A 27,816-nucleotide genomic window follows, 5' to 3' on the forward strand; every position below is an offset into this window, starting at 1 on the left:
CACACCTTCCCAGGTGTGTCCCTAGGGGTGACACCTAGGTCCTTGACCTGTCCCATTGGATTAACCCTTAAGGAGGTGTGCTGGTTAGGCTTATGTCTACTGGACACACAAACTAAAGTGATCTGAAAAAGGGAGCGTCAGATGAGAAGATGCCACCGTAAGATCCAGCTGTGGGGCGTTTTCTGACATTGTGATTGATGGGCAAGGGCCCCGACCATCGTGGATGGGCCAATGGTCCTGGACTCTGTAAGAAAACAGGCTGCGTGGCCGGGCGGTGGTGGCGCACGCCTTTAATCCCAGCACTTGGGAGGCAGAGGCAGGCGGATTTCTGAGTTCGAGGCCAGCCTAGTCTACAGAGTGAGTTCCAGGACAGCCAGGGCTACACAGAGAAACCCTGTCTCGAAAAAACAAAAAAAAAAAAAAGAAAAAAGAAAAAAAGAAAAGAAAGAAAGAAAACAATAGGCTATGCAAGCCCTCCATGGCCTCTGCATCAGGTTCCTGCCCTGTTTGAGTTCCTGTCCTGACTTCCTTTGATGATGAACGGCAATATGGAAGTATAAGCCAAATAAACCCTTTCTCCCCAACTTGCTTTTTTTTTTTTTTTTTTTTTTTTTTTAAATCATGACGTTCTGTTCCAGCAATAGAAACCCTAAGACGAGGTAGGAAGACAATCTATCGCCACCTAGTGGTGGATTCCATTCTTTACCGTCTCCCTTCCTACCTATCTGTGGTCCATGACAACCTTGTTAAAATGTAATTCAGATTGTGCTACAGGCCTTCTTAAAGGGCATCAGTCCTGGCTGGGGCACCGCTCAGTGGGTAAAGGCGCTCACAGAGGTTTCCCCACTTTGAATCCCCAGACCCCCCCCATTAAAGTCAATCACATAATATGGCTGTCATCTCAGAGCTCCCGTGTAGACAAGGATGTCCCTGGAGGCTTGAGGGCCAGCCGGATCCAATGCTCGCTAACCAAAGAGACCCTTTCTCAAAGGAGGTGGGCGGTGAGGACTGACACCCAGGGTTGTCTTTTAGCCTGCACACGCAGGCCCTGGCACTCTCATGTCCACATTCACGTGTGACCAACTACCAGTCAGGACCATCTACATGCTTCAGTGTGGACCACACTGATGCTTAGATGCCCTAAGCATCTGCCTTCTTCATCTTCTTCCAATTCCCACCATGGCTCCAGTCACGTGGAGCAGGACCTTACATAGCCCAAAATGGCTCAAATTCACTCTGCACCCCAGGGTGGCTCTGAATCGCTGGTCCCCCTGTCCTCTGATCCTCTGATCCCTGATCCTCTCCAGTGCTGAGATTTCCACATCTGGCACTTTTCTTCCATTTTATAATTCATCCTAAATCCAGGACCGGCTGAGTGGACTGTGACAGGATCTCATCTCCTTGACTACAGTCTATACTTTTCCCACAGAATCCATTTTTAAAGTCAAGAGCATGTTCTCCACTGTGCTGGAAGCTGTCTGTGAAAACCTCTCCTCTTTTTTCTTTTTTAAACATCTATTTATTTTCTATATGTGAGTACACTGCAGCTGTCTTCAGACACACCAGAAGAGGGCATCAGATCTCATTACAGATGGTTGTGAGCCACCATGTGGATGCTGGGAATTGAACTCAGGACCTCTGGCAGAGCAGTCAGTCCTCTTAACCACTGAGCCATCTCTCCAGCCCAAGAAGGTCTCTTCTTAACTGAGCAAATTTGCAGATATGATACACTGGCATAAATACTGTCATTTGTGGGCTAGGGAGATGGCTCAGCTGTTAAAGTGTTTGGACAGCAGAAGATACCCACACATGTACACCTACCAACACACACACACACTCACACACACTCACATGCACACACACGCATGAAGAAGGGTAAAACCACTCTGCCACACCTCTCAAGTCTAGGGGGTGCCGGGTATTTATTGTGGTTACAGCAAGCTTGGGGAATTTCCACACAGATCAGCAAGTTAATATTTTAAAAACTGAATTTCTGGAGTAATCTGCAGGCACCAAACATGGGGGCAAAACCACCTGACAAATAGGATGGCTATGTTATCTATTTTCTGCAGGATGTCTTAGGTTGTCTATATGTATCTTGACCCTGCTGTTGTAGCCTGTCTGCCTATTGCTAAGGGGGGTTGTCACAGGATGCTCGCTGAAGTAGATGTTGTGCACGCTCAGAAACAGAGTGCGTCGGGCTTTACAGCAGCACAGTTTAGAGGTTTCACCCTCTCTGGTTACTGCAGTCAAGAAGGAAGAGGTCTAGGGCTTCCAGGAACCAGATCTGTAAATATAAATTCAAAGCCGGTGGTTTTATGTTTGTTAGTAAAAAAAAAAAAAAAAAAATGGGCATGGTGTTCCACGCCTGTGATCCCAGGACTGAGGAGGTGGAAGCAGTAAGCCTGAACTTTGCAAGGAGAAAGACCAAATCCACGACTGTCCAGTCAAAGTGAGCTTTATTAAATACTGGCCAGGTCCATACCTTGAACTCCCAGAGAATGGTGCTGAATCATTTTAGTCAGGTGCTCATAAAGGCTGAACCCACAGGCTATAGTCCTTCCCGCCACCATCCAGTCAGTGTTAGATTTTCGTGTGTAGCTTAGACAGATAACGCCAGACCAAAAGGTTCCATGAAGGGGGGGCTATTCAGGGCGGAGAGCAAAGGTGGGGAGAGAAACGGGAGGAGTGGTGGGAGAGAAGAGAGAAGTGGAGGCTGGCCATGACCACGTGGAGAGAGGAGGAAGGGAAAGGGGAGGGGAGAAGGGGGCAGAGAACCTGCAGGCAGAGGGATCAAGGAAGCAAGAGAGAGAGGAGAGGGCAGGCAGCCCCTTTTATAATGAGCAGGCTTACCTGGCTGTTGCCAGGTAACTGTGGGGAGGAGCATATCTGTCTGCTGCCAGGTGACTGTGGGGGTGGAGTTTAGACAGAATGCTAACAGTCAGCAGCAAGCACACATCCTGCCTGTTACGAGATCAAGTGCATCCTGTGCAGTTTTGCACCAACCAACCTTGTTTACTGAAGTGAAATCACCGAGACTTGATATGTTACATGACCAGCAGTCCTCAGCATTCCAGGATGCTACCTTTCCTTGGACAAGCCTTTTACAGAGGCAAGATGATGTACAAGTCCAGGATCAACTCTCTCAGTACTTATCAAATGGAAGGCCAGCCTGGGCAACCTGATGCCCTATGTCAAAACTGGAAACAAACACACAAAAGGCTTCCATTTTTGTCAGGATACACAGAGCTTCAGTCTGGCCTTGTGGTTTACAGCCAACAGTCTCTCTAACATTCAATATGAATTTGCATCTGTAACCAATAGAAAGTCTGGTTTCTTTGTAATACCCCTAAGCTCGATCATATCTGCTACCCAGAGCCTGTTGTCATGCCCCTGACTCCCTTTGGTGGCTTCAGCTCAACCTGAACAATCAAGGACCCTCCGGGTCTTGTTCTCATTTGTTTTGAGGTCACATCAAAGTGAATTTCTTGGTCACCCCAAAGCACAACCCAGACATGATGAGCAAGTCCTACCCCCACACAGCCCTGGAAGCCCAGAGTTTTGGGGTGTTTTTTTAGAGTATAATTTTTGTTTCAGTCGGCACATAGTGACTGCATGTGTCCATGGAGTATGTTTTGATGAGTTATGCAGGGTCCTTGTTATGTGTTAAGTCCATCACTGGGAGGATCTGTTACTTCCGTCTGTGGGGGCTGTTGGAGGTCCTCTGAGCCAGCTATTTGGAGATTTGGGGTTCATTCTTGGGAGCCAGGTAGTACTGAATTTCCATGGAGACAGAAGGAACACCTCCTGGAGCAGTGGGGCCTCCCTTGGCACGGGCACCAGCTTTGCACCTTGTGTCTCCTTTAGGACGATAACGAGGTTCCCTTCACAGAAGAGGATTACCGAAGAAGGAAACATCACCCCAACTTCCTGGACCACATCAACGCCGAAAAAATAGTTCTGAAATTTGGAAAAAATGTAAGTCTGGACATATAGACTGCTGTGGAGTGGAAAGGGTTCTTTGTGAGATGGTGTACCCGGGCCACCCTCTCCTCTGGATACTCAGCCCTGATCCTTTTCAGATTGTTTTTGCATGGCCAGGGCACATTACTACAACAGTGCAAACAATGTGGTTTATATCCCCGTACATTCCCTAGGGCATGAGTTTTGGCTCAAGTGTATATTCTATCCCTAGGGAGTTCCTGGCCCAAATTATGATCCAGCCCACTGACCTGAAAACCCTAGGTTGGGCCTCCAACCAAATCCAGGCTCTCCTCCACCGAGAGATCTGGGCAAATAACTCAGTAGAGATGGGAAGGAAGGTTCCTAGAATCTCTCTCAGTACTTTTCTTCAAATAGCTCTGAAAAGTGTAATCTCCCTCATACAAAGAGACATTCCAGCCGTGATGGGGTTTGCCTTTAATCCCAGCATTCAGAGGTGGGTGAATCTCTGTGAGTTCCACGACAGCCTGGTCTACATAATGAATTCCATGACAGCCTGGGCTACCTAGAGAGACTTTGTTTTGAAAACAAACAAACAATAAAGACACACAGACTTGAGGGGGGAGAGGGATTGGTTTGTTCAGGATCACACAGCCATGGGTGGCCAGGCACTGACCTGAGCCTGCCTAAGCTTGTCTGACTATAATTCTGGCAGTCATTGCCCCCATTTCACAGCTTTGCGGGGCCATAGAAGTGGGGTAGGGGACAGTCATTCAAAACAAGATCTGTCAGTCACCAAACACTGGGGAGGAGGTAACATTTTTTTTTTCTTGATTCCAACTCTATCATTCAATAAGATTTATCTTGACACAGCTGATTGTTAAGACACGTCTGTAAGCTGGATCCAGTGGCACATACCTGTTACCTAATGTTCAGGGCCAGCCTTGGCTACACAGAAAGATGCTTTCTGAACAAAACTATAGCAACGAAGCCGGGGTCTGCAGGTGCTCACCTGTACTCACAGCTTTCCGGGGAGACCAAGGCAGGAAGACCACAAGTTTAAGGTCTGTCTGGACTACAAGAAGGAGTTCTAGATCAGTTTGGCAAGTTAGCATGTTCAGTTTAGGATAGGGACTGATACTGTAGGGTGGGGCCAGAGAGATGGCTCAGTGGTTAAGAGCACACACCCAAGTTCAGTTTGCAGTTAAGAGCATGGACCTAAGTTTAGAGTATGACAGCCACGTGGAGGCCCCAGCTCCAGGGCGTCTGACGCCTCTGGCATCTCAAGGCACCTGGACGAATATGCACCCACTCCACACAATTAAAAATAAATCCTTTAGTCAGGCAGTCAGGGTGCACGCCTTTTATCTCAGGAGGCAGAGGCAGGCAGATCTCTGACTTCTAACCTGGCCTACAGAGTTCCAGGACAGCCACGGCTTCACAAAGAAACCCTGTCTCGAGAAAAAAAAAAAAAAGAAAGAAAAAAAGAAAGAAAGAAAACAAAACAAAAAAAACCCACCAAAATACATATATAAATAAAACTTTTTTTTTCTGATTTTTTGAGACAGGGTTTCTCTGTGTAGCCCTGGCTGTCCTGGAGCTCACTCTGTAGACCAGGCTGGCCTCGAACTCAGAAATCCGCCTGTCTTTGCCTCCCAAGTGCTGGGATTAAAGGCGTGTGCCACCACCGCCCGGCTGAAAGTCTATTTTTATAAAAGATAAAATTATCATACATGCCAAATGACAAATTTTGCTGCAGTGGTAGCTTTTCTTTAATGGTGGGTGCCGGGGACTGAACCCGGGTCCTTGCCATGCAAGGCAACCTCTGTCACTGAGTCTATCCCAGACTATATATATATATATACTTTCGAGTGGCCCATAATGAGTAAATAGTAACTGAGAAGCAAATCGGGGCGCGCTATACTGCCTGCCCTGAAAGGTGCTGAACATCTCTCCTGTGGTGCTCCATGTTGACTGTCAGACTCGCATGTGTCCTCTTTAGAATTCTGTGAGGCAGGTGGGTGCTGCTGCCATCCTTTCCCCTCCACATAGAGGGTACCCCCAATCTGAGAGCTGAAACAGGCTCCTCCTTTCCGACTTGCTTCTTCTTAGGTGTTTGATCACAGACGCAAGAAAAGCAGTTAACACAGAAGGAAAATGGAAAAATAAGGAAGGGTAAATCTAAATTCTTCCCACACTCTCTCCCATTCAGCCCAAATCCAAGGTTCCATTGAATTAAAAAAAAAAAAAAAAAGCAGATCAAGTGATGGTGTCTCTGAAGCGCCACCTTGTGGTTTCATAAGATATGACAACAGAGATTTCAAACCAGCTCTGTCCCTGAAGAACCTGTGGTCTTAAATGCGCAGTGAGCATGAACTAGTTACAGAAACAACAGATTGTGGGGGTGTTGGAGCATGCCTGCAATTCCAGCACCTAGGAAGGTGAGGCAGGAGGACGGTGCATTCAAGGCCAGTCTGAGCTGCACAGTGAGACCCACGACTCAAAAAACAAACACGCCCAGGGTTGTGCACACTTTTAATCCCAGCACTTAGGAGGCAGAGGCAAGTGGATTTGAGTTTGAGACCAGCATGGTCTTCAGAGCCAGTTCCAGGACAGCCAAGGATACATAGTGGGAGTCAGTCTCAAAACAACAACAACAACCCCACCAGAAGGGGAGAGATTTAGACATTGTAGGTCAACTTTGGGGCAAGCAGGATGCTGGGGCTCAACCAACGAGACATATCCCAGACTACAAATTAAAAGGAACATACGCTTATCTGAATGTCTTCCAGCTCCATATTCTGCTATTTTGTTATAATTCACACCCTATCCCATCACTCAGTTGCCTCACTCTCTAAATGAAAATGTATCATCACACAGAAACTAAGTGTCTGCCAGTTCAATGAGGGGCCACGGTGTCTTCTTCACACCCTTGTTTAAATAGATATTTATTTTTAAAACAATGCCTTTATTAGAGAAATATACTAACTCATCCTTAACTCTAAATGATAAAAAAAAAAGGCACTGGAAAATCCCTCTTTTTAATGTTTAGTTTATGTCCATGAGTGTTTTGCCTTCGTGTCTGTATATGTACTGTATGTGTGTGCGCGTGTGCGTGTATGTGTGTGTGTGTGTGTGTGTAGTGAGTTCCCAAGTGTGTGGAGGTACGGGTGGTTGAGAGCTGTCAGGCAGGTTCTGGGAAAGAGCAACAAGTGCTCTGAGCCTTCTCTCCAGCCCCAGAAAATCAATTTTTTTGTTTTCCTATTTGAAACCATGTTTCACTAGGTAGCCCTGGGTATCCTGGAACTCAATATATACTCCAGGCTGGCCTTGAACTGAGAGCTCTTCCTGCCTGTGCTACTGATTCCTAAGATTAAAGGTGTTTGCCAGTGTGCTTGGCCCCAAATCTATTTTTCAAAGACAGAATTCTGCTATGTAGACCAATCTGTCTTGAATTTGCCTTAACCTTTTAAATTTTTAGATTACATGTACATGCCACCAGGCCAGACCTAAAAAAAAAAAAATCTTTTTTTTTTTCTATTTAATCAGTTGTCTTAGTCAGGGCTTCTATTTCTGCACAAATATCATGACCAAGAAGCAAGTTGGGGAAGAAAGGGTTTATTCAGCTTACACTTCCACATTGCTGTTCATCGCCAAAGGAAGTCAGGAACTCAAGCAGGTCAGGAAGCAGGAGCTGATACAGAGGCCATGGAGGGATGTTACTTACTGGCTTGCTTCCCCTGCCTTGCTCAGCTTGCTTTCTTATAAAACCCAGGACTATCAGCTCAGGGATGGCCCCACCCACAATGGGTCCTCCCACTCCTGATCACTAATTGAGAAAATGCCTTACAGCTGGATCTCATGGAGGCATTTCCTCAAGGGAGGCTCCTTTCTCTGTGGTAACTCCAGCTTGTGTCAAGGTGACACACAAAACCAGCCAATACATCAGTGTTCTACTGCTGTGAACAGACACCATGACCACAGCAACTCTTACAAAAGAAAACATTTAACTGGGGCTGGCTTTCAGTGTCAGAGGGTTATTAGTCCGTTATCATCACTGGGGGAAGCACGGCAGCATCCGGGCAGGGACGGCAGCATCCGGGCCGGCACGGCACTGGAGAAGGAGCTGAGCGTTCTACATCCAGATCCCCAGGCAGCAGGAAGGAGGAAGACACTGGGCCTGGCATGAGCCACATCTAGTGACACACTTCCTCCAACAAGGTCACATGTCCCAGTCCTTTCAAATAGTGCCACTCCTCTTGAGCCTATTGGGGACAATCCATTTTCATTCAGAGTATCACCCTCCCCTTTCTCCTCTTCCTCTTCTTCATCTTCTTCCTCCCTTTCTCCCTCTCCCTCCTTCCCTTCCTTCCTTCTCCCTGGTGATCAGTCTCAAACCTAGAGCCTCAAATGTGCTACTGAAGTGCTTTGAAATTGTTCTTTACTCAGCCTCTTTGTTTGTTTGCTTGTTTGTAATCCCTTATGAGACAGGGTTTATTGTGTCCCCCCAGCTGTCCAGGAGGTGACCCTCTGTGGACCAGGCTTGCCTCAAGCTCAGAGATCCACCTATCTCTGCCTCCCAAATGCTATGATTAAAGGCTAGCGTTACCACATCACTGCACAGCTAGTTGTGGATGAATACTTTTATTTTATTTTTTTTTTTGGTTTGGTTTTTAGAGACAGGGTTTCTCTGTGTAGCCCTGGCTGTCCTGGAACTCACTCTGTAGACCAGGCTAGCCTCGAACTCTCGAACTCAGAAATCCGCCTCCCTCTGCCTCCCAAGCGCTGGGATTAAAGGCGTGCGCCACCATCGCCCGGCTTTTTTTTTTTAATACATTTTTTTTAATCTCAGTAATTTTTCAGTTCAATTCGTCCAAATCCATTTGAGAATTAGACACCAGAAATATGTCCTAGGTTGGTTTTGTTGTCAACTTGACACAGCTAAAGAGAACCTCTCTGAAAGAACTGTCTCAGTGGGATTGGCCTGAGGACGTGTCTAATGCAGGCAGAGGGCGGGCTCTACTCTAGGCAGTGATATTTCTAGGCAGGTGTGCCTGGGCCGTATAAGCAATGCGAGTCTGAGAGCGAGCCAATCAGCAGCCTTCCTCCATGACTGTTCCTGTTTCCCGTTCCGGTTCGGTCTTCATCTCTTCCTTAACTTCCCTCCATGTTGCCCTAGGACAAGATAGTGTAAATCAGTTAACCCTCTCCTCTCCAAAGCTCACCCCTTATGCATATTGGTTAAGTTTTATCACAGCAAAGAGAAGCAAACAAATACAGAATACAACTTCACGACAGTCCAATAGAATAATTTCTGATGTCCTTAGAATTGTCCTATTGTCTGTGTTTCACAAGACTGAACTCACGAAAGATGCCTGAGCCTGTGAGTCATGCTTGGTCAGCTATGGTTACCTGTGTATTCTGTGTATGCACTGTCTGGACCAGTCAGCTTACATAGGCCCCTCCCCCTCCTTCCCTTTCTCTTCTTTCAGCTTTCCCCTACCACCCCCCGCCCCAACACAGGATCTTACCCTGTAATCCAGGGAGGCCTGAAACTTTCTAAACAGACCTTAAAATGTGGCAATCCCCTGCCTCAGCCTCCCAAGTAAGATTGTGATTATAAGCCACCATGTCCAGCCAACATCAACTTCAACAACTACTAACAACTCCTCCCTCCTCCTCCTCCTCCTCCTCCTCCTCCTCCTCCTCCTCCTCCTCCTCCTCCTCTTCCTCCTTCTTCTTCCCTCCTTCCTTCCTTCTTTCCTTCCTTCCTTCCTTGCTTCCTCTTCCTCCTCCTTTTCCTCCTCTTCTTCTCTCTTCTTCCCCCTCCCTCCTTCCCTCTCTCCCTCCCTCAAGTGTGTGCACATAAGCACACACACACACACACTCACACTCAAGAATCTCTCTCAAGTGAGAATAAATCCCCACTGTGATAAAACAGACTTTAGCAGTTCTGCTCTAGGCTAGGCAGGCTGGGCACACAGGCAGTCTGTGAATGAAAGCTTCAGTGGGGTCAGGGGACCAGGTCTGATGCCTGAGCCCTTGTGCCCAGCATGCTTGCAGACCCGAGGTCCATCTCAAGCTCTGGAAAGCAGTGTTAGGGAACAGAAAGAAACCTAGACATCACTATATCTTTTGTATTCGGACCTCGTGTCAGCAATCCAGAAAAAAATAAAAAATAAAAACAAGGGGCTGAAGAGGTGGCTCAGAGGTTAAGAACACTGACTTCCAGAGGTTCTGAGTTCAATTCCCAACAACCACATGGTGGCTCACAATCATCTATAATGAGATCTGGTGCCCTCTTCTGGCCTGCAGGCACACATGCAGGCAGAATGTTGTATACATAATAAATAAATCAATTTTTGAGTTCGAGGCCAGCCTGGTCTACAGAGTGAGTTCCAGGACAGCCAGGGCTATACAGAGAAACCCTGTCTTGAAAAACAAACAAACAAAAAAAAATCAAAAAACAAAAACAAAAAAACCAAAACAAAACAAAACAAATACACAACAACAAAAAAATGGTGCCAACCACATTCATTGCACAAAGCTCTCTGTTTTTTCAGTGTCTTGCTGAGACACCCAGGCTGGTCTGTCCACTTCATGGGCCCAAGTAATCCTCCAAGCTTAGCCTCCAGAGCAGCTGCGTCAGGCACGAACCACTGAGCAGCCCAGCTTGGGCACCACTAAGTATTATCAAGGCCACAGTGACTTCTTCTCTGGGAAAGTAAAGCATATGTCAGTCAAAACCCTCATATTGAGACCTAGTACAGGGTCTGGGGCCATGGCCTAGTTGGTAGAGTACTTGCCCAACATGCACAAAGCCCTTGGTTTGATCCTCAGCGCCACATAAACTAGGGGTGGTGGCACAAGCTGTAATCCCAGCATTCAACAAGTGGAGGTCATCCTCAGCTATATAGTGAGTGCAAGGCTAGCCTGGGCTACATGAAACACTGTCTCAAACCAAACCAAACAAAACCCCCACCGGGTCCTGAGCCTCACAGTCATGTGAGCACTGTGACAGGTGACTGAAGATACTTCTAGAAAGGCCTGTTTTCATAGCTTCCCTTCCCCTCGGGGCCAACATGGAGTTCACAGGTGCTTTCACAAGGAACAGCTTACTTAATTTAGTTTTTCGTTGGTGGCTGGAAACATTTCTGAATTGCCTGCAGTTTTTTCTTCCACAATAAGGGATCCTGTCGCTGGGCAGTGGTGGTGCACGCCTTTAATCCAGCACTTGGGAGGCAGAGGCAGGTGGATTTCTGAGTTCGAGGCCAGCCTGGTCTACCGAGTGAGTTCCAGGACAGCCAGGGCTACACAGAGAAACCCTGTCTTGAAAAACCAAAAAATAAAAATTAAAAAAAATGAGGGATCCTGTCTCCGCCCTAAGTAGTTCCTAAGGAGCCCAGAAGAGACAGCAGAGCCTGCAACAGTGTCCCTTTGTCCCTTTAACCTACTAACTCTGCGTCAATATGACTAATGCTATACCAATTCTCTCTCTCTCTCTCTCTCTGCATTTTATCCATTTTAGGCCAAAAAGTTTGCAACTTATGTAGTCGCCTCAGGACTTCAATATGGAGCCGAAGGAGGCATCTTGCACACCTTTTTTAAGGTCCGACTTTTCCAAGGCTAAGTGAACTCATTTTTTCTTAATTATTAATTTAATTTCACTTTCAAGTTAGGTTACAAAGTAGCAGCTTCCTCACCCCATATCCCTGCCTTCATCCTCAGCCCGGGACCTGAGACTATGAGTGAAAGATTTTGGGCACAGCTTAGACAGACAACACCAGACCAGCTGGTTCTATGAGGGGAGGGGCTTTATTCAGGACAGAGGGTGGGGAGAGAAACGGGAGGAATGGCGGAGAGAGAAGAGAGAGAGACAGAGAGAGAGCAGAGAAGTAGAGGAGTAGAGGCCGGTCATGACCACGTGGAGAGAGGGGGAAGGGAAGAGGGGAGGAGGGAGGGGATGGGGAAGCTACAGGCAAGAGAGCAGGAGAGCAAGAGGAAGAGGAGGCGGGAAGCAGCCCCTTTTATAGTGGGCCAGGCCTACCTGGATGTTGCCAGGTAACTGTAGAGGTGGAGTTTAGACAGAATACTAACAATGAGGATTCTTTGTTGCCGTTTACTGGATTTATTATTATAATGTACATGTATATAATAATACTATATTACACACATAATATATATACATACACACGTGTGTGTGCTGGGGCCTGCACATGCCTCAGCTCCAGTACAAGGCTCAGAGGACAGCTTTTGTGCAGTCCCTGTGTAGAAAGTGTCTACCTGCTGAGCCATCCTGTGAGCCCACTGTGTGCATTCTCAAAGGGTGGTTTACAGCCAGGGGTGGTGCCATATACCTACTGTGATATGGCAAAGGCAGGATTGAGACTTTGAGGTCAGCCTAGAAGATAATGTAAAACCTGTCTCAGGGAAGAAAGAGAAAGGAGAGGAAAAAGAAGGGGAAGAGAAGGGGAGGGGACAGAAAGAGAGGGGAGGGGAGGGTAGGAGAGGGGAGGGGAGGGCAAGGGAGAGAAGGGGGGGCTTGGGTTCAATCCTCAGTTTGTGGTGGAAGGAAAGAACTAATTCCCATGACCGTCCTCTGACTTGCACACTTGCACAAACTCACTCCCTCGCAGAGTAAGAATTTTAAATTTAAGGAGAAAGTTCATAAACAGGTCTGGCTGCCTTTTCACAAATATGTTTTAATAAAAGGTGAAAATGTAAAAAAAAAAATTTGAGGAGGAGATCAAGACTGGATCTCTGGTCAGATCTGGAGACCATCGGCTTAGGGAGCAGTTAGGGTAAGGAGTCAGTCAACACGGGGACTGGGCTTGAGGAAGGCCCCACTACTAAACCATGAGCCCCACTACGTCAGCCGGAGAGTCCTCACGGAGAAGGGAGGGGGGTCGAGTCTGAGGTCTTCAGACCTCACAAGAGTTGGAGGATACAGAGAAGTGGGAGGAAGACCCAGAAGGGACGAAGAGAAATGACAGTGGAGAAAGGATCTACCGTCTTGAAAAAAAAAAAAAAAGTTTCCTGTAGGGACTGGTGAGATGGCTCAGTGGTTAAGAGCACCGACTGTTCTTCCAGAGGTCCTGAGTTCAATTCCCAGCAACCACTTGGTGGCTCACAACCATCTGTAATGGGATCCGATGCCCTCCTCTTCTGGTGTGTCTGAAGAGAGCTACATGTACAGAGAGTACTCACGTACAATAAATAAATAATTAAATAAAGCTCTAAAAAAAAGTTTCCTGTAGGGTCAAAGATCGTTAAGACAAGATCTAATAGTTGACAACTAGACTTTTATGGGCCTGACTGGATGATGAAAGCCTGAGAGAAGGGGATCCAAGAGGGACAGCCAGAGGCCAGGGGCGGTGGCGCTTCTGGAGCCCTCTGACTGATCCGATGTGGGTTGCAACAGAGAAGCTCATGCCGGGCGAACGCCCCTGCCTGTCTCTTTCAGATGGCCTGGCTGGGCGAGATCCCTGCACTACCCGTGTTTGGAGATGGGACCAACTGCATTCCAGCCATTCATGTTGTTGACCTGGCTGGGTAAGAGACTCCCGGAAGTGTGACTGTCCTAGGTGATTCATACTCGTAATCCATCTCCAGGTCACAGAGCCCAAACCCTCACACACATCACTGTTGTTCTATCACTGTTGAACTGTAAGCCCGAAGCCTCCCCTCCACCCACTTTGAGACAGGGTCTCACTCTCCTCAGCCTCCAGCCTTAGCTTCCCCAGGGGCAGAATTCAAATCTTATACAAGTCCTATAAGTCAGTAAGAAAATTGTCTATCCTAAGGCCATGGTCGGTGAACCCAGATTCCAGCTCCCCTAAGGGAAGGGCTGGGTGAGAGAGGAGATCACCAGGAGGGCTCTCAGCCTCAGAAGCAAGGAATCAAAAAACAACTCATTCCATAGACACAGTTTCCACATTAAACAGGCGACAGAGTTATCACAGAGTCGTTCCTAGAGTGAGCAGGGGTTAGAGATTTGCATTTGTTTTAGAGATCAGCCAAGCTTAACTCATTCCATTCTAGGAGGTTTGCCTAATAGACACGAGGGTGTTAGGCTATAGAGGTTAAAAGTGAAGGGTTGTCTGTCTCCAAAAGCCTGAAGAATCTTTGGCTCTCAGTGTGAAACATTCCAACTCTCGGATCAGCCCCACAAGGAGCAATCTGCCCTGGGGGTAACAAGTCCGCAGAGGTGGCTTCTTCTAAGCACTCGAGTCTCACACTTGGCCTGAATTTTCCACACTCCCTAAACCTCCCAACACAGTCCAGGTAGATGCTGATGCAGGCAACAGGGTGGGTAGCTGGGCCACTGTTCTTGGAATACCAGCCTTGTGTTCCAACAGCCGGGGCTTTACTCTGCCCGACAGGCTGGTCTCCAAGGGGGCTAGCACTAGTCCTAGATTTTTCCCCTCTCATGATGGGAATCATTCTGGGTCCTAGAGTCACATAGATTGAACTTCAGGGCCACAACTCTGTGTAGGTCCCTGTAAGCCCTGAACCTAAGTGATTTATTATTCTGAGAGCATTTCCCTGGGAAATGTTATAAATCCCAGTCTTCACAGGACATATATCTGCCCCATCCAGTGGTGCATGCCTGTGACTCCAGAAGGAAGAATTCAAGACCAGTCTGATCTGAGCTACATAGCGAGTTCAGGGCTAGCCTGGGGTTACACAGCGATCTCCTCTCTTACTCTAGCCCCTATCCCTGAAAATAAAAGTTCCCTAGATTTGCCACGGCCAATGTTAACTTGGGGAAGGAAGTGGTGAAATGTTGACTTCTCAGTGCAGGAGGTTTTCATTATGTTAACAGATTTTAAAGATTGAAGATAATTCCACTAAGGCAGGCTGGCTTTAAGTGGAAAAATCCCCCTGCCTCAGCCACACCAGTGCTACCACACTCGGCCCAGTCTTTTACATTCTTCAAAGCAAATAATCCACACAAGTCCTTTACGTGTTTTTAAAGCTAGAGGACAATCTCATTTGCGACTACAAGAAAACTATCCCAGGACAGGCAAGCCGTAGATGTGAGCAGCTGTACAGAAGGGGGGGGGGGAGGGGACGGTACCCACGGGCCTGAGTCCCACCAGTCCTTAACATCTTCCTTATAAGGATCCATCGCGGCCGGGCAGTGGTGGCGCATGCCTTTAATCCCAGCACTTGGGAGGCAGAGGCAGGCGGATTTCTGAGTTCGAGGCCAGCCTGGTCTACAGAGTGAGCTCCAGGACAGCCAGGGCTATACAGAGAAACCCTGTCTCGAAGAAGAAGAAGAAGAAAAAAGATCCATCGCAGGGAGATTTCTTTTTCTCTTCTTTTTTTTTTTTGCATCAGTCACATCTTCTTTCTTCTGCTTGCAGATTATTTTGAAGACTGGTCATGTACCAGAGGAATGAGAGGCAAAGGCTAATCCCCTATGATGTTGACACGAAATAGATGGGAAATGGACATTTTTTATTATTGCTTCTTTTTTCATTTCCAGGGCCGGGGGGTAGAGCCCAGGACCAGGCATGGGCTAGACATTCACTCTACTGTGAGCTAAACGAAGTTTTAGATTTGTTCATTTTAATTTCATTTTACTGAAAAAGAAGCTAAGACTAGGGTAAAAACAGACAGGCCTCTGCACTGGGCTTCCAACCCTTACTGTTTCCAGAAATACAGGGATCTGCCTCACACGGTAACATCTCTTATCATAAAATGGGGACAGTCACAGCAGCTGTCCGACACTGGTGTCCTCATCATTGGTCACTGATGCAGGTCACCTCCGGGTGACTTCCTTAGGTCAGTTGCCAAGTCTAGAGCCTGTATCTCACTTTGCAAATCACTGACCCCAAGCACAGTAGTGAGACTCCCGTGAGCCATGCGGTGGACAAGCCTTCCTGATGTGAGGCCAGGGTCAGGTCCTCTTCCTGGAGTTGGGAATCGTGTATACTTAGAAACTAGAATGCATCTGGACTCATGGTCTGTTAATGATAGTTACTGAGGAGGCTGAGACAGGACAAGTTCAAGGCCTGCCTAAGCAAGTGTGAAGCTAGCCTGGGCAATTGAATGAGATCCTGTCTCAAATAAGTAGAAAAGAAGAACCGAGGCTATGGCGGCCAGTGGTAGCATTGCCTGCCTAGCAAGCAAGGCCTTGAGCTCAAGGGATAGCTCATAACAATAATGACTGCAACAATAAGATAAAAACTGAAACAAAGAAATAGAAAAATAAGTCACAAAGAAAACAGGCTTGGGACCCAAATGTATGTGTTCAAACCTGGCTGTCTTTGCCCCAGGGTTCTTCAGTCTGAGACATGTCACCTAGCTTTTTCATCCCTGCTTTGTCTGTAGACAGCAGACGTAGCCCCGCCCCTGATCTTGGTGGACTGTGAGACCCCTTATCAAAGTACCAAGCACCTCTCTGGTGGGGTCGGGGCAAAGGTCCGTTTATCTTACTGTCTTTTCCTGTCTGATTATTGTGCCCCTTGCTCTACAGAGTGATCCAGAACGTCATAGACCACATGCCTAAGCTTCACTACCTGGTGGCTGTGGATGAGTCTGTCCACACCCTGGAAGACCTGGTCAAGGTACGGGTCTGTGTCCTCATACCCCGAGGGGCTAACTTGAGTAGCTGTATCCCCTGGATGCTAGTTACTGACTTCCTGTGCTAGCAGGGCTTGGAGACACATAAAATATCCTTAAGCCTCAAACTGGCTGTCTATAACTGCAGCCTAAGATTTGGGAAGTTACTCCCCAAAAGACCTTTGTCTAATATGTGCCTGTAAGAAAGCAAGAAAAGCCACCATTTGGGTCTGTGACACTCGGCCTGCAGGATGGATAGAGAGGGTCATTCAACCCATGGGCACTTTTAGGCTCTCTAGACAGGGGTTGGCCACCGAGCCAGCTCAGTCAGTCAACGGGTTCTCCAGGGCAAGACCAAGGATTAAAAAGAAAATTAGACAACACTGTAGCATGACCCCAGCCAGTCAGTTCTGAGGCTGAGGCAGGTTATTTTTTTTTCCCCAGTCTGCTTTTATACCATTTTAATTACATGCAAGTGATAAGGTCAGTTCTAGGTTAAGGAACCAGCAAGACAATAAACACAAACAGACAAGGATCAAGCAAGGCAATAAACAAAGTCCCCTGATCACTGTTTCTAAGGGCTTATCAGGATGACCAAGATATCTGCCCCTACTTCCCTGTCCTAGCCCACAGTCAAATTCTTGCCAGAAGCCTACTTCTTTGTTATAGCACCAAACCAGATTCCTGCCTGAGCCTACTTCCGTGTCCTGGCCCAATATCAAATTCCTGCCAAGCGGTTCCAAAAGCTTTCCACAGGTCAGGCAGCTTCAGATAGCGCCACTCGCTCACAGCTCGCCCGGCCCAGCTGCAGTGGCCTCCTCTGGTCCTCACTTGGCTCGTGGGTACTTACCTTTAAGATGCAGTAGCCTTCCGGTTTCCCTCTCATGCTCCTCAGGTGTCTCCACTCTTTTAACACTTCATTACATCCATTCAGTGTGCATGATGCACGCCAGGCCGCGCAGCACACGGAGAGGTCAGAGGACACTTTGCGGAGTCAGTTTTCTTCTCCGCTGTGTGGATCCCAGGGATTCCAGTCAGGTGACCGGGACTTGGTGGCAAGTCCACTTACTGGTCCAAAGTTGTGTCTCCTCCATGTCCCTTAGTCTGTACGGATTACCGTGACAAAACGGACAAAGTAGGCAGGTCAGGAACCATGGGGATATGTTGCTCGTGGTCCGGGGTGGGGGTGGGGGGAACAAAGTCCAAGGTCAAGCAATGGCCGATTTGGAGGCTGCTGGAGGCCTTACAGACAGCACACCTCTGTGTGCACCTCACATGGGAGAAAGAGACAAGGAACTCTCCCGGGATCCATTGCTGGATCCATTGCCCTCCTTTGGGGATTTCACCGTTATGATCCAGCAGCCTCCTCCATCAGACACCTTTACCTCGAGGGTTGAAATTTCAGTTGTGTGAGTAGGGAAAAGGTGGGCACAAATATTCAGAATGCCTAAAGATAAGATTGCTAGCAAATTTTAATAAAAATAAAATCTAGTAAAGATTTGTTGATAGAACTAATCAGCTTTATTCTTAATTTGTGAGTTCTGGTAACAAGAGCCCCCACTGAGCTATATTCTAATTAAAGGATTTGAAGGTGGTCATCCCCCCAACACACACATCCATTCACCCACCCCCACACAAAGCAATAAAAAAAAAAAAACGGTGTCTGGGTAGTGTCAGGTCTTTCATGGTTCCATTCTTTTTCCCATCTAAAAAAACCAAAAGGTTAAAACAAAAGGAATTTCCAGTTTTCAGGAAAGAGGAAAAAAAGGTCTGCTGTGGCATCTGTCCCTCACTGTATGTAGGAAGCATCCTTCAGTTGTATTTGCTCATATGACCCTTAGCCTGAGGGACTCCATTTTGTTTTGGTCTGGTCTGTTGGGGCTCAGGGCAGGAGCTCAGTCTAAAACACTGGGCTCTCTTCTCCACACATGTCTAACAGACAGTTGCACAGACTCTGTTTGTCCAGCCGCACACAATCCCACAGGGCAGTGATCTGTGCACATGACTGTCTCCTTCCTGGACCTCGGTGGTCCCTGAGGTCAGAGACCAAGCAAGCCTTGTTCATCTCCGCTTCCGGGCGTTTTCAGAACATGTGAGGGTATGATCTGCGTCCTGTTTTGAAAATGCCTCATAGCACGTGTGCCTGGTCACGATGTTCACGTTCCCTTGAGTCTTATGTCAAACCTTGTAAGCAAACCAAATAACAACCTCTGTTTCTCCCTAACAGTGCATCAGCAAAAATACCGGCCCTGGAAAAATCCAGAAAGTACCCAAAGAAAATGCTTTCCTGACAAAAGACTTGACAGTCAGTATAAGGAAAAACATTGCTTTCAAGAGCTGTTTCCCTAAATAATACTGAAGGGGCAGAATGGGAGGAGGGGGGTTGTGGGTTAGAGAATTTCTTCCCCTATAATTATTTGGAGGAATAACCGTGAGATTGCATTATTTTAAAGAAGTAGATGCTTGCTGGTGTAGCAGTGAGTGTTTGTAACCCCCATACCCAAGGTAGAGGCAGAAGGATCAGGAGTTCAAAGGCATATCATTAGCCAGCCTAGGCTATGTGAGACCCTGTCTCACAAACAAACAAACAAAATATATACATTGAATAGTAAAATATTTTAAAGGGCTAGGGCCAGGCTTGATGGGCATAGAGTTACTAGGGAGGCAGAGGCAGGAGGATCTGACTCCATGGCCAGCCTGGGCTACAGAATGAGCTCAAGGCTAGCCTGGGCAACTAAGTGAAACCCTATATCAAAATAAAAAAGGCTGGGGAGTGAACTCAGTGGAGTGCTTGCCTTGTGCAAGGGCTTGGCCAGGATCCAGCACCACACAACAGAAGGAAAGACTCGGAAGGCTAAGGGTGGAGCCCTTGCTCATATTGAAGGCCCTGGATTCCCTTGCCAGCATTGGTGGCAAGGGTAGACATGGTAGCATATACCTGTGACCCTAGCACCTGGGGATGGGAGCCAGAGTGCTAAAAGTCCAAGCTACAAAGTGACTTCAAGGGTAACCTGGGCTATGTGAGTCCCATCTTAAAACAGAAAGGAGAAATGAATGCATGAACGCGTGGAGAGGGAGGAGGGGAGGACTGGAAAAGAGTCTTAGTTTGGAGTCCAGTGTCTTCTTAACTCTCGAGCTGTTCGTCCAACCAAAAGATAAATGAGGCCACTAGCTCCAGAGAGCAGATTTGAAGAGCCTTTAACAATATCTCAGGGCTGGGACTGTAGCAGACTGGTAAAGAACATAGGTGAAGCCCTGGCTCCCGCCTCCAGGACGGTGCTGATGCAGGGATAAACAGCAGGTGCTCTGTAGACACTTAGTGCCATGCTGACTGACTTCCCCGCTCAGTGTACAAACACTGGCTTCCCTTAACAGCTGTAGCGACTTCGGTCTGCGATGACCATCAGATGATAACAAGACGCTCTCCCCTTGCCCTCAGCAAGAGTATCTCGACCACTTGCTAGTGAACCTGAGGATGGAGGCCCTGTTTGTGAAGGAGAACTTTAACATCCGCTGGGTTGCCCAAACGGGATTCGTGGAGAACATCAACACCATCCTCAAAGAGTACAAGCAAAGCCGGGGATTACTGGTAACCACTATCCCTTGCTGTTTCTCGCTTTCGATGTAAAGAAAAGTCCTTGGAACTCACTGCTGAAGCCTCTGTACCAGCAGGAGGGTTTCCATGTTAAAACTTCTGAGCGCGTGGTTCACGTTTGACATGTTTCTCGGGCCTTATAATTGGCATGTGTAATATATTAAAACTTGTAAGCCAGATTTAGGGATCTGCCTGCCTCTGCTTCCTGAGTGCTGGGATTAAAGACACGCGCCACCACTCCCAGCCATAAAAGTAGTGGTTTTAACAAAATGATCGAACAAGAGAAGCAAGTTGTTCACAAGTTCAAGGCCAGCCTGGGCTACATAGTGAGCACTTGTCTGAAGTAAATAGATGATAAAATAGATCATTTTTTAAAAATCAAAATAAATTAACTTTAAACTACTGAAGACCAAGTTCAGTCCAAAGACATCTAAGTGACAACGTTGGATGCTGTCCTCTGAACCATGAATTCTTGTGTCTTCTTAAGACACAAGACATGGTCCAGGACAAATGAACAAGTGAAACTGGTGGTATATAAAGCCAGGGTACCTCTAGGTGTTCCTGGATATGTTCGTTCTCCTCTCTCTCTCTCTCTCTCTCTCTCTCTCTCTCTCTCTCTCTCTCTCCCCTCTCTCATTCTTTGCTGTTTGATTTTTAGGCAGAGTCTTAAATAACACACCCTAGTTTACTTTTCTCGCCAGTTTGTTGAGCCTGGCCTTGATCTTGTGATTCCCCTGCCTCCACCTCCCAAGTCCTGGGATTACTAGCTTGCACCACCACACCCAGCATCCTGAGCATGGTTTGTTGAGTTCTGTATTCTCCACTGGCCCAGGTCAGTGCAGGTCAGAGCTATTAACTTCTCATGGAATGAATGACTCTGTGCTACCTCAATAGGGGACGGGCATCTTCAGGACGATGAGGTAGCAATCACAGTTGGTAGGGTGTCTTAGTTTGGGCTTCTATTGTTGTGAAGAGACGCCATGGCCATCGCAACTCTTACAAAGGCAAACATTTAATCGGGGCCGGCTTACAGTTTTAGAGGTTTAGTCCGTTATTGTGATAATAGGATACAAGGCAGTGCAGGTAGACACGGTGCTGAAGAAGGAGCTGAGAGTTCTACATCTGGATCTGAAGGTAGAAGGAGACCGTGACACACTGGCCAGATTGGAGTGTATACAATCTCAAAGCCCGCCCCCCAGTGACGCACTTCCTCCAACAAGGCCACACCTCGTAATAGAATTCCCTACGTCCAAGCATTCACATACAGGAGCCTATGGGGGCCAGACATATTCACACTGCTGGACTCTAAGATCCAAAACCAGGGGACGCGCTCCCACAGGAACGCACACGGAGCCAGGAGGTGGTGGCGCACGCCTTTAATCCCAGCACTTGGGAGGCAGAGGCAGGCGGATTTCTGAGTTCGAGGCCAGCCTGGTCTACAGAGTGAGTTCCAGGACAGCCAGGGCTACACAGAGAAACCCTGTCTCGAAAAACAAACAAGAAAAACCAACCAAACAAACAAAGGAAACGCACACGGACAGGACTTGCTGCAATCACATGAGGTCCAGTTTAATGAAACTAGTGCACTAGGACTCTCTCGCATGCAGACAAGAGAGAGAGCCCTGAACACGAGCTGAGTACAGTATTTATGGGTACAGTACAGTTCACGAGGGCAAACCACAATGTCTGACTTTTCTGGGTTCAGTCCCTAGGTGACTCAGATTATGACAAGGAGTGAGTGTCAGGTTTATTACCTTAAGGGCTCAGCTTCCTGATTCCTGGAATGTATCTACGCTCTGGGCCCTCCTTATCCGAAGGTGGGTTCCCTCCCCTGTGGTCTGAGGAATGTCAATCAGCCTCTCCCTTCCTCCTCTGAATGTTAATCCATCAAGTGTGTGTCTGACTAAGGAATGTGCCCCTCCCTGGATGTGTCCTGGGACAGTGGGGTTCTTTTCATCTTAAATTCAAACCGAGACCCGAAAATCCTACATTTAGACCCAAAAGTCTTACAACACCACCACAGATGGAATAGCCAGAGGTCTGGTTGAGTTACTGAAGTCAGACTATTCCAGTCCCAGAGACTGGAAAAGAACACAATCCTGAAATGACACCCCTTCTAGCTCCAAAGCCCTAAAGACATATTCTCCGTTCTTTTTCAGCCAATTAAGATCTGCATTCTTGGTCCTCCTGGTGTGGGAAAATCCAGCATCTCCGAAGAGCTGGCCAAGCACTACAAACTGCATCACATCAAGATGAAGGACGTGATTTCCGAAGCCATAGCCAAACTGGTAACCCACTCAGCTACTTTTGTTGGGGTTCTGCCTCCAGCCTATCCCAAGTCCATCCCATGTTCTCTTTCCCTGTGGGCTGGAACAGTCTTAGTTTAGTTTTAAAGCTTATTGTATTTTTCTCAGTCTAGTATCAGACTATTTACTATCTTTTTAAAAAAAGATTTATTTTATGTGTATGAGTACACTGTCAATCTCTTCAGACACACCAGAAGAGGGCATCAGACACTTGCTGGATTAACGTTCAGAGGAGGAAGGGAGAGGCTGATTGACATTCCTCAGACCACAGGGGAGGGAACCCACCTTCGGATAAGGAGGGCCCAGAGCGTAGATACATTCCAGGAATCAGGAAGCTGAGCCCTTAAGGTAATAAACCTGACACTCACTCCTTGTCATAATCTGAGTCACCTAGGGACTGAACCCGGAAAAGTCAGACGTTGTGGTTGCTGGGAATTGAACTCAGGACCTCTGGGAGAGCAGTCAGTGCTCTTAACCACTGAGCCATCTCTCCAATCCTACTATCTTTTTTTTTAAAAAAATAATAATTTTGTTAGGAATGGTAAAGACAAGGTATACATCTATAAGTAATTATGAAAGGTCATTTTAGGGGATGCCGGGAATGGAACCCGGGGCTTTGTACATGCTAAGCACCACGTGATGTACCACATAGCTACACCCTGGTCTAAAAATCTTGAGTTTTATAAAATGTGTTTCCTTCAAGTAAGGTACACATTAGGTGCTGGAGAGATAGCGGTTAAAAACTCTCAGTATAGCCGGGCGGTTGTGGCGCACACCTTTAATCCCAGCACTTGGGAGGCAGAGGCAGGCGGATTTCTGAGTTCGAGAGTTCGAGGCTAGCCTGGTCTACAGAGTGAGTTCCAGGACAGCCAGGACTACACAGAGAAACCTTGTCTCGAAAAACCAAAAATAAATAAATAAAAATAACTCTCAGTATAAGCTTATAACCACTTATATTGAGACCCTGCCTCAAGGGTGAAAAAAAAAGATAAAAAAAAACCTTAAAAAACCAGACACATTCTGGTGCCTTGGAGAACTGGTGACTCCTAGGTAGTCTTGGAGTGAGCACAGAATATAGTACTGTTCTCCCAAAAGTAGAGTTAAGGATAGCCTTAAGGCCCCTATCCATCTTGGGAGATGCACACGTCCCGCAGATTTCCCAGGCTCCCGAGTCAGATGACTAGCGGCACCCTCAGTGCCAGGCGTAGTCAGCCTGATTACCCTCGTGGCGTGCAGGAGGCGATTGTCGCGCCCAAGGAGTCAACGGAAGGAGAAGAGGAAGGCGAAGAGGAGGAGGAGGAAGAGAACATGGAGGACGCCCAGGAGCTCCTGGATGGCATCAAAGAAAGCATGGAGCAGAACGCAGGTGACGCCCAGAGAGCCGGTGGGGGAGGGCTGTGCCAGGCTGCAGGGAGCAAGGCTTCTGGGCGGGACTTTAACTTCCGTTCTGGTTCTAAAATGCTGTCTGCAGGCTGCAAAGATAGCTCAGTGGTTAAGAGCTTTGGGTTGCTTTCCCAGAGGATCCTAGTGTGGTTCCCAGCACCCACACACCCGTGTCACAACCTATAACTCTAGCTCCAGGGGGTCTGATAACCTCTGGACTGTGTAGGCACTGCCCTAGTGCGTGCCAATGTACACACACACACACACACACACACACACACACGCACACACACATATACATAGAAAAAAAACCCACCAAAATCTTTCTACTGCTTCCTGTGGTGTGCAAAACATAATAACAAAAAGATATATAATTCTTTATCTCATTTCCCCCCAAAGATAATTTGGTGACTATCTGATAATCCTCTAACTTAAAAAATAAATCAGGAGTTGGCAGTGTAGCATTGTGATAGAACGGTTTCTTAGTGTTCCCAGGGCCCCTTACTGTGAATCACGTGATCAAAGTACATGCTCTTACCTTAACGCAGAGATCCTAACACGGCACACAAACCAAGCTGCATATAATCAATGTCTGGGACTCCCACCTGGTCAGGCCTTCAAGCGGTTTTCTTGTTTTCTTCTTCCTTACTCTGCTCTTGTCAGTGGCTATTTCTGATGCCCGGGGCTGTGTGGGGCTAAAGTGGGCACTAGGTAACAAGGACACAGTGTCCTCACATGGCAGAATTCGGTGAAAGCTTGCTGCTCCTTTTGGTGTGGGGTGTGTCCTGTGGCATAGACCCTGACGGTCCTCCTTGACCCTCTAGGTCAGTGGTTCTCAACCTTCCTAATGCTGTGACCCTTTAATGCAGTTCCTCATGTTGTGGTAACCCCCCAGCCGTAAAATTATCACTGTTGCTACTCCATAACTGTAATTTTGCTACGGTTATGAGTCCTACCGTAAACATCTGACACGCAGGATGACTGTCACGTGACCCCCCATGAAACCGTCTCTGAACCCCCACAGGGATTAGAATGCGCAGGTTGAGAACTTCGGCCTTAGAGATTTCTTCTGCAATACCACACCTCTGGCACCAAGATGGAACTCCTCCCAGCTAACCATCTCCACAGTGGTTGGGAATCCGATCCCCAAACCTAATGAAACAAGAGTCGCCAGCAGACATCAACCTTAGGGGTTCCAACACAGTCAGATCCCACCACATGCCCCAGAGGTAACAACTGTGAAAAGACAGGAAAGAGTTTGCATCACAGTGGCCCTTCGGGGGCAGATAGAAAATGAACAGTTCATCTTCCAGCTACTAACACGACTTTACAGTGACAGAAGATCAGGGCAGGGTGAGGGGTATGCATGGTTAAGCAGCCTTGATCACCATGTAGCCCAGCAAATCATCCACATCCAGGTTCTTTAGGACACAATGGAGAAATCTTTGTCTCCAGAGAGACAAGCCCATTCCCTTGAAATGGTGGCTCGGGCTTCGGGCCTGATCTCTGAGGTCTGTCTGTGAGGTTCTGGTGTTTTCAAATCCAAGGTGACTGCAGGCTCAGGGCAACCACTGTTATCATTGTGTCCTCAGACTGGGGGTGGGGTGACATGTGTGTGAGTGTTGGGGAGATTGGCATGGCAGGCTTTTGAGGTGTTCCCTGAGTGGTCTAACATGGTCTAACATAGTCTAACATGCTTGTCTGCAGAGCTCAGGGGGAGTCTGACCAAAAGTACAGAGGACGGATGAGCAGTGACTTCCGAGATGCCTGCCCTCCAGTCCGCTTTTAGTTACCTTGTGGGCCCAAGTGAGGAGGCAGTGTATTTTAAGCAAAAGCAGTTTCTTAAGTGCTGCTAGCTCAGCTGTTGCACTGACTACAAAGCATCCAGGTCACCTGCATAGTATCCCACACAGGGGACGCACCACTGCTCGAGGCTCTTTGATCTGCTGGCAGAGAACAGACTCTGGTTCCAGCCCTTGAGTATCTAGTTACATCCCCCTGCCTTTTAAGATCTTTGGTCCTCCTAGCCTCTCTCTCAAGTCCAGGTTACCTCTTTCCCTCATTTATTTATTTATTTATTTATTTATTTATTTATTTATTTATTTATTTATTTATTTGGTTTTTCGAGACAGGGTTTCTCTGTATAGCCCTGGCTGTCCTGGAACTCACTCTGTAGACCAGGCTGGCCTTGAACTCAGAGATCCGCCTGCCGCTGCCTCCCAAGTGCTGGGATTAAAGGCGTGCGCCATCACTGCGCGGTACCTTTTTCCCTCTTGTCATGGGCTGTGCTGATCTGGAAGAGAGAAGGCAGGTTCGAACATACATACCTAAGTGTAACCAGCTGATCCGGTCTCCTTTCTGCCTTGCTGTACCCATGAAGAAATGAAGTTTAATTAGAAATGTATCCAAGGGGAATAGGGCCACCACAGAAACAGGCTAATATTTGAAGATACAGCGAGGCCTCTGCCTTGCCATGAGACCTTTTGGAACCATAGTCTGGTTTTAGAGACTGTCTTTCTCCTCAGCCATTGTTGGTCAGGGGAGGGAAATCCCTCAAGACCAGGCATTCCACAGGAAGGGACTACGGAAAGAACCCGCTGAATGGAATGTTTAGAGACAGTAGGGATGTTATGGCTGGGGATTAGGAGCCCAAACGGGGCACAGTGAACTGTGCAGACTCTAAAGAAGAGGCCTAGACACCCCATACTCAACCTACAGAGTGAGACAAACGTTGTCTCTATATCACTTCCTTTTGGTGTTTTGAGATAGGCTCTCCTTGGGTAGCCTAGTCTATTCTCAAACTCACTATCCTTCTGCCATGACCTCTCCCAGTTGGCACCCCAATCCACACCCCCCAACACACTTCCTACAAAATTAGAGGTGTTTATCTGGTCTTCTCTTCCTCTAGGAAGATCTTCAGTTTCTCAAGTCCAATGATCAGTTTTAATGATCAACTTGGCACACCCTAGAATCACTCAGGATGAGAATCCTAGTTAGGGATTCCCCAGATCAAGTTGGACTGTGGGTATGTCTGTGGGAGATTGTCTTGATTGTTAATTAGTGCGGGAAGACTAGGCCCACTCTGGGTGGCATCATCCCTTAGGCAAGGGGCCGGGACCATATAAGCATAGAGGAAGAGTTAAGCATACGTGCATTCATTTCTCTCTGCTCCTGACTGTGGATGACGTGTCTAGCTTTTTAGTACTTGCCACTTTGATTTCCCTGCACTGATGAACCATCAACCTGTAAACTGTGAGCCCAAATAACCATTTTCCCCTACACGGCTTTGCGTCGTGATATTTTAATCACAGCAACAGAAACTAGGACATTAGGTTTGTTCCATAAATCCCTCCTGTCTGTGTTTACTTGAACTGAGAACATGAACGTTGAGTGTGTTTGAACAAAACAAGACCTTTGAACCCTCTACAGGGAAAGGCGTCCAGCACACCTGGGGAGCTCACTCTTCCCTCACATGACCCTCTCAGTTCCAAGGTCTCCAGCACGGAGGAGGACCACACAGTCCTGGTCACAGCTCCCACCCCCATCTGCCCTTCAGCCAGAATGCTTCAGCTACGAGTTCTCTATGCTCACTCTGTTCTCTTGTGTCAACACAGTCCGGCTGGTGGGGTTTATCTGGGAGTTTTATACTAAGAATGAGCAAACCTTCATGCTCCTCTCCACTTCCTGTCTTCCCTGAGCACAGGATACTGGAGAATCTCGGCTTGGCTGCTACTTTTAAACCCCACTTTTGTAATTACCGAATGTGGGTGAATAGCAACGTTTTAATTATTCTTAACATTGGGAAAGGCAGACTGAAAGTTAAGAGAGAAGAAACCCAGGGTTGTTATTTCAAAGCTGTGTCCAGTTGGGCTTCGCTCCTTCATTTTAAAGCAGACAAGTCCAGCTCTTATGGAAAGCACTGTAGAAATTCCGTAGTGAGGCATAGATGGGCAGGCGAGAAAGCTGAAGGAGGACCATGAGTTCCAGAGCAGCCTGGGGTTAACAGAGGGACCCTGTCTA

At 47.5% G+C, this 27,816-nt stretch overlaps 1 protein-coding gene across 4 annotated transcripts in view; it reads left to right on the forward strand.

The window, feature by feature from the left end:
- Positions 1-27,816, forward strand: part of Ak7 (adenylate kinase 7) — a 75,202-nt gene that overhangs the window by 21,092 nt on the left and 26,294 nt on the right. For 3 of the 4 annotated variants that reach the window (XM_028764563.1, XM_028764564.1, XM_028764566.1), the window contains exons 5-12: positions 3,868-3,978; positions 11,471-11,551; positions 13,406-13,494; positions 16,427-16,517; positions 18,740-18,817; positions 19,952-20,101; positions 22,267-22,395; positions 23,650-23,779. In XM_028764563.1, the coding sequence (XP_028620396.1) occupies positions 3,868-3,978; positions 11,471-11,551; positions 13,406-13,494; positions 16,427-16,517; positions 18,740-18,817; positions 19,952-20,101; positions 22,267-22,395; positions 23,650-23,779 (859 nt within the window). The remainder of the gene's footprint in view (positions 1-3,867; positions 3,979-11,470; positions 11,552-13,405; positions 13,495-16,426; positions 16,518-18,739; positions 18,818-19,951; positions 20,102-22,266; positions 22,396-23,649; positions 23,780-27,816) is intronic. The other variant, XM_028764565.1, reaches the window with a different exon arrangement.

This window comes from Grammomys surdaster, unplaced genomic scaffold (assembly GCF_004785775.1).
Source record: "Grammomys surdaster isolate TR1022 unplaced genomic scaffold, NIH_TR_1.0 144, whole genome shotgun sequence".
Taxonomy (NCBI): domain Eukaryota; kingdom Metazoa; phylum Chordata; class Mammalia; order Rodentia; family Muridae; genus Grammomys; species Grammomys surdaster.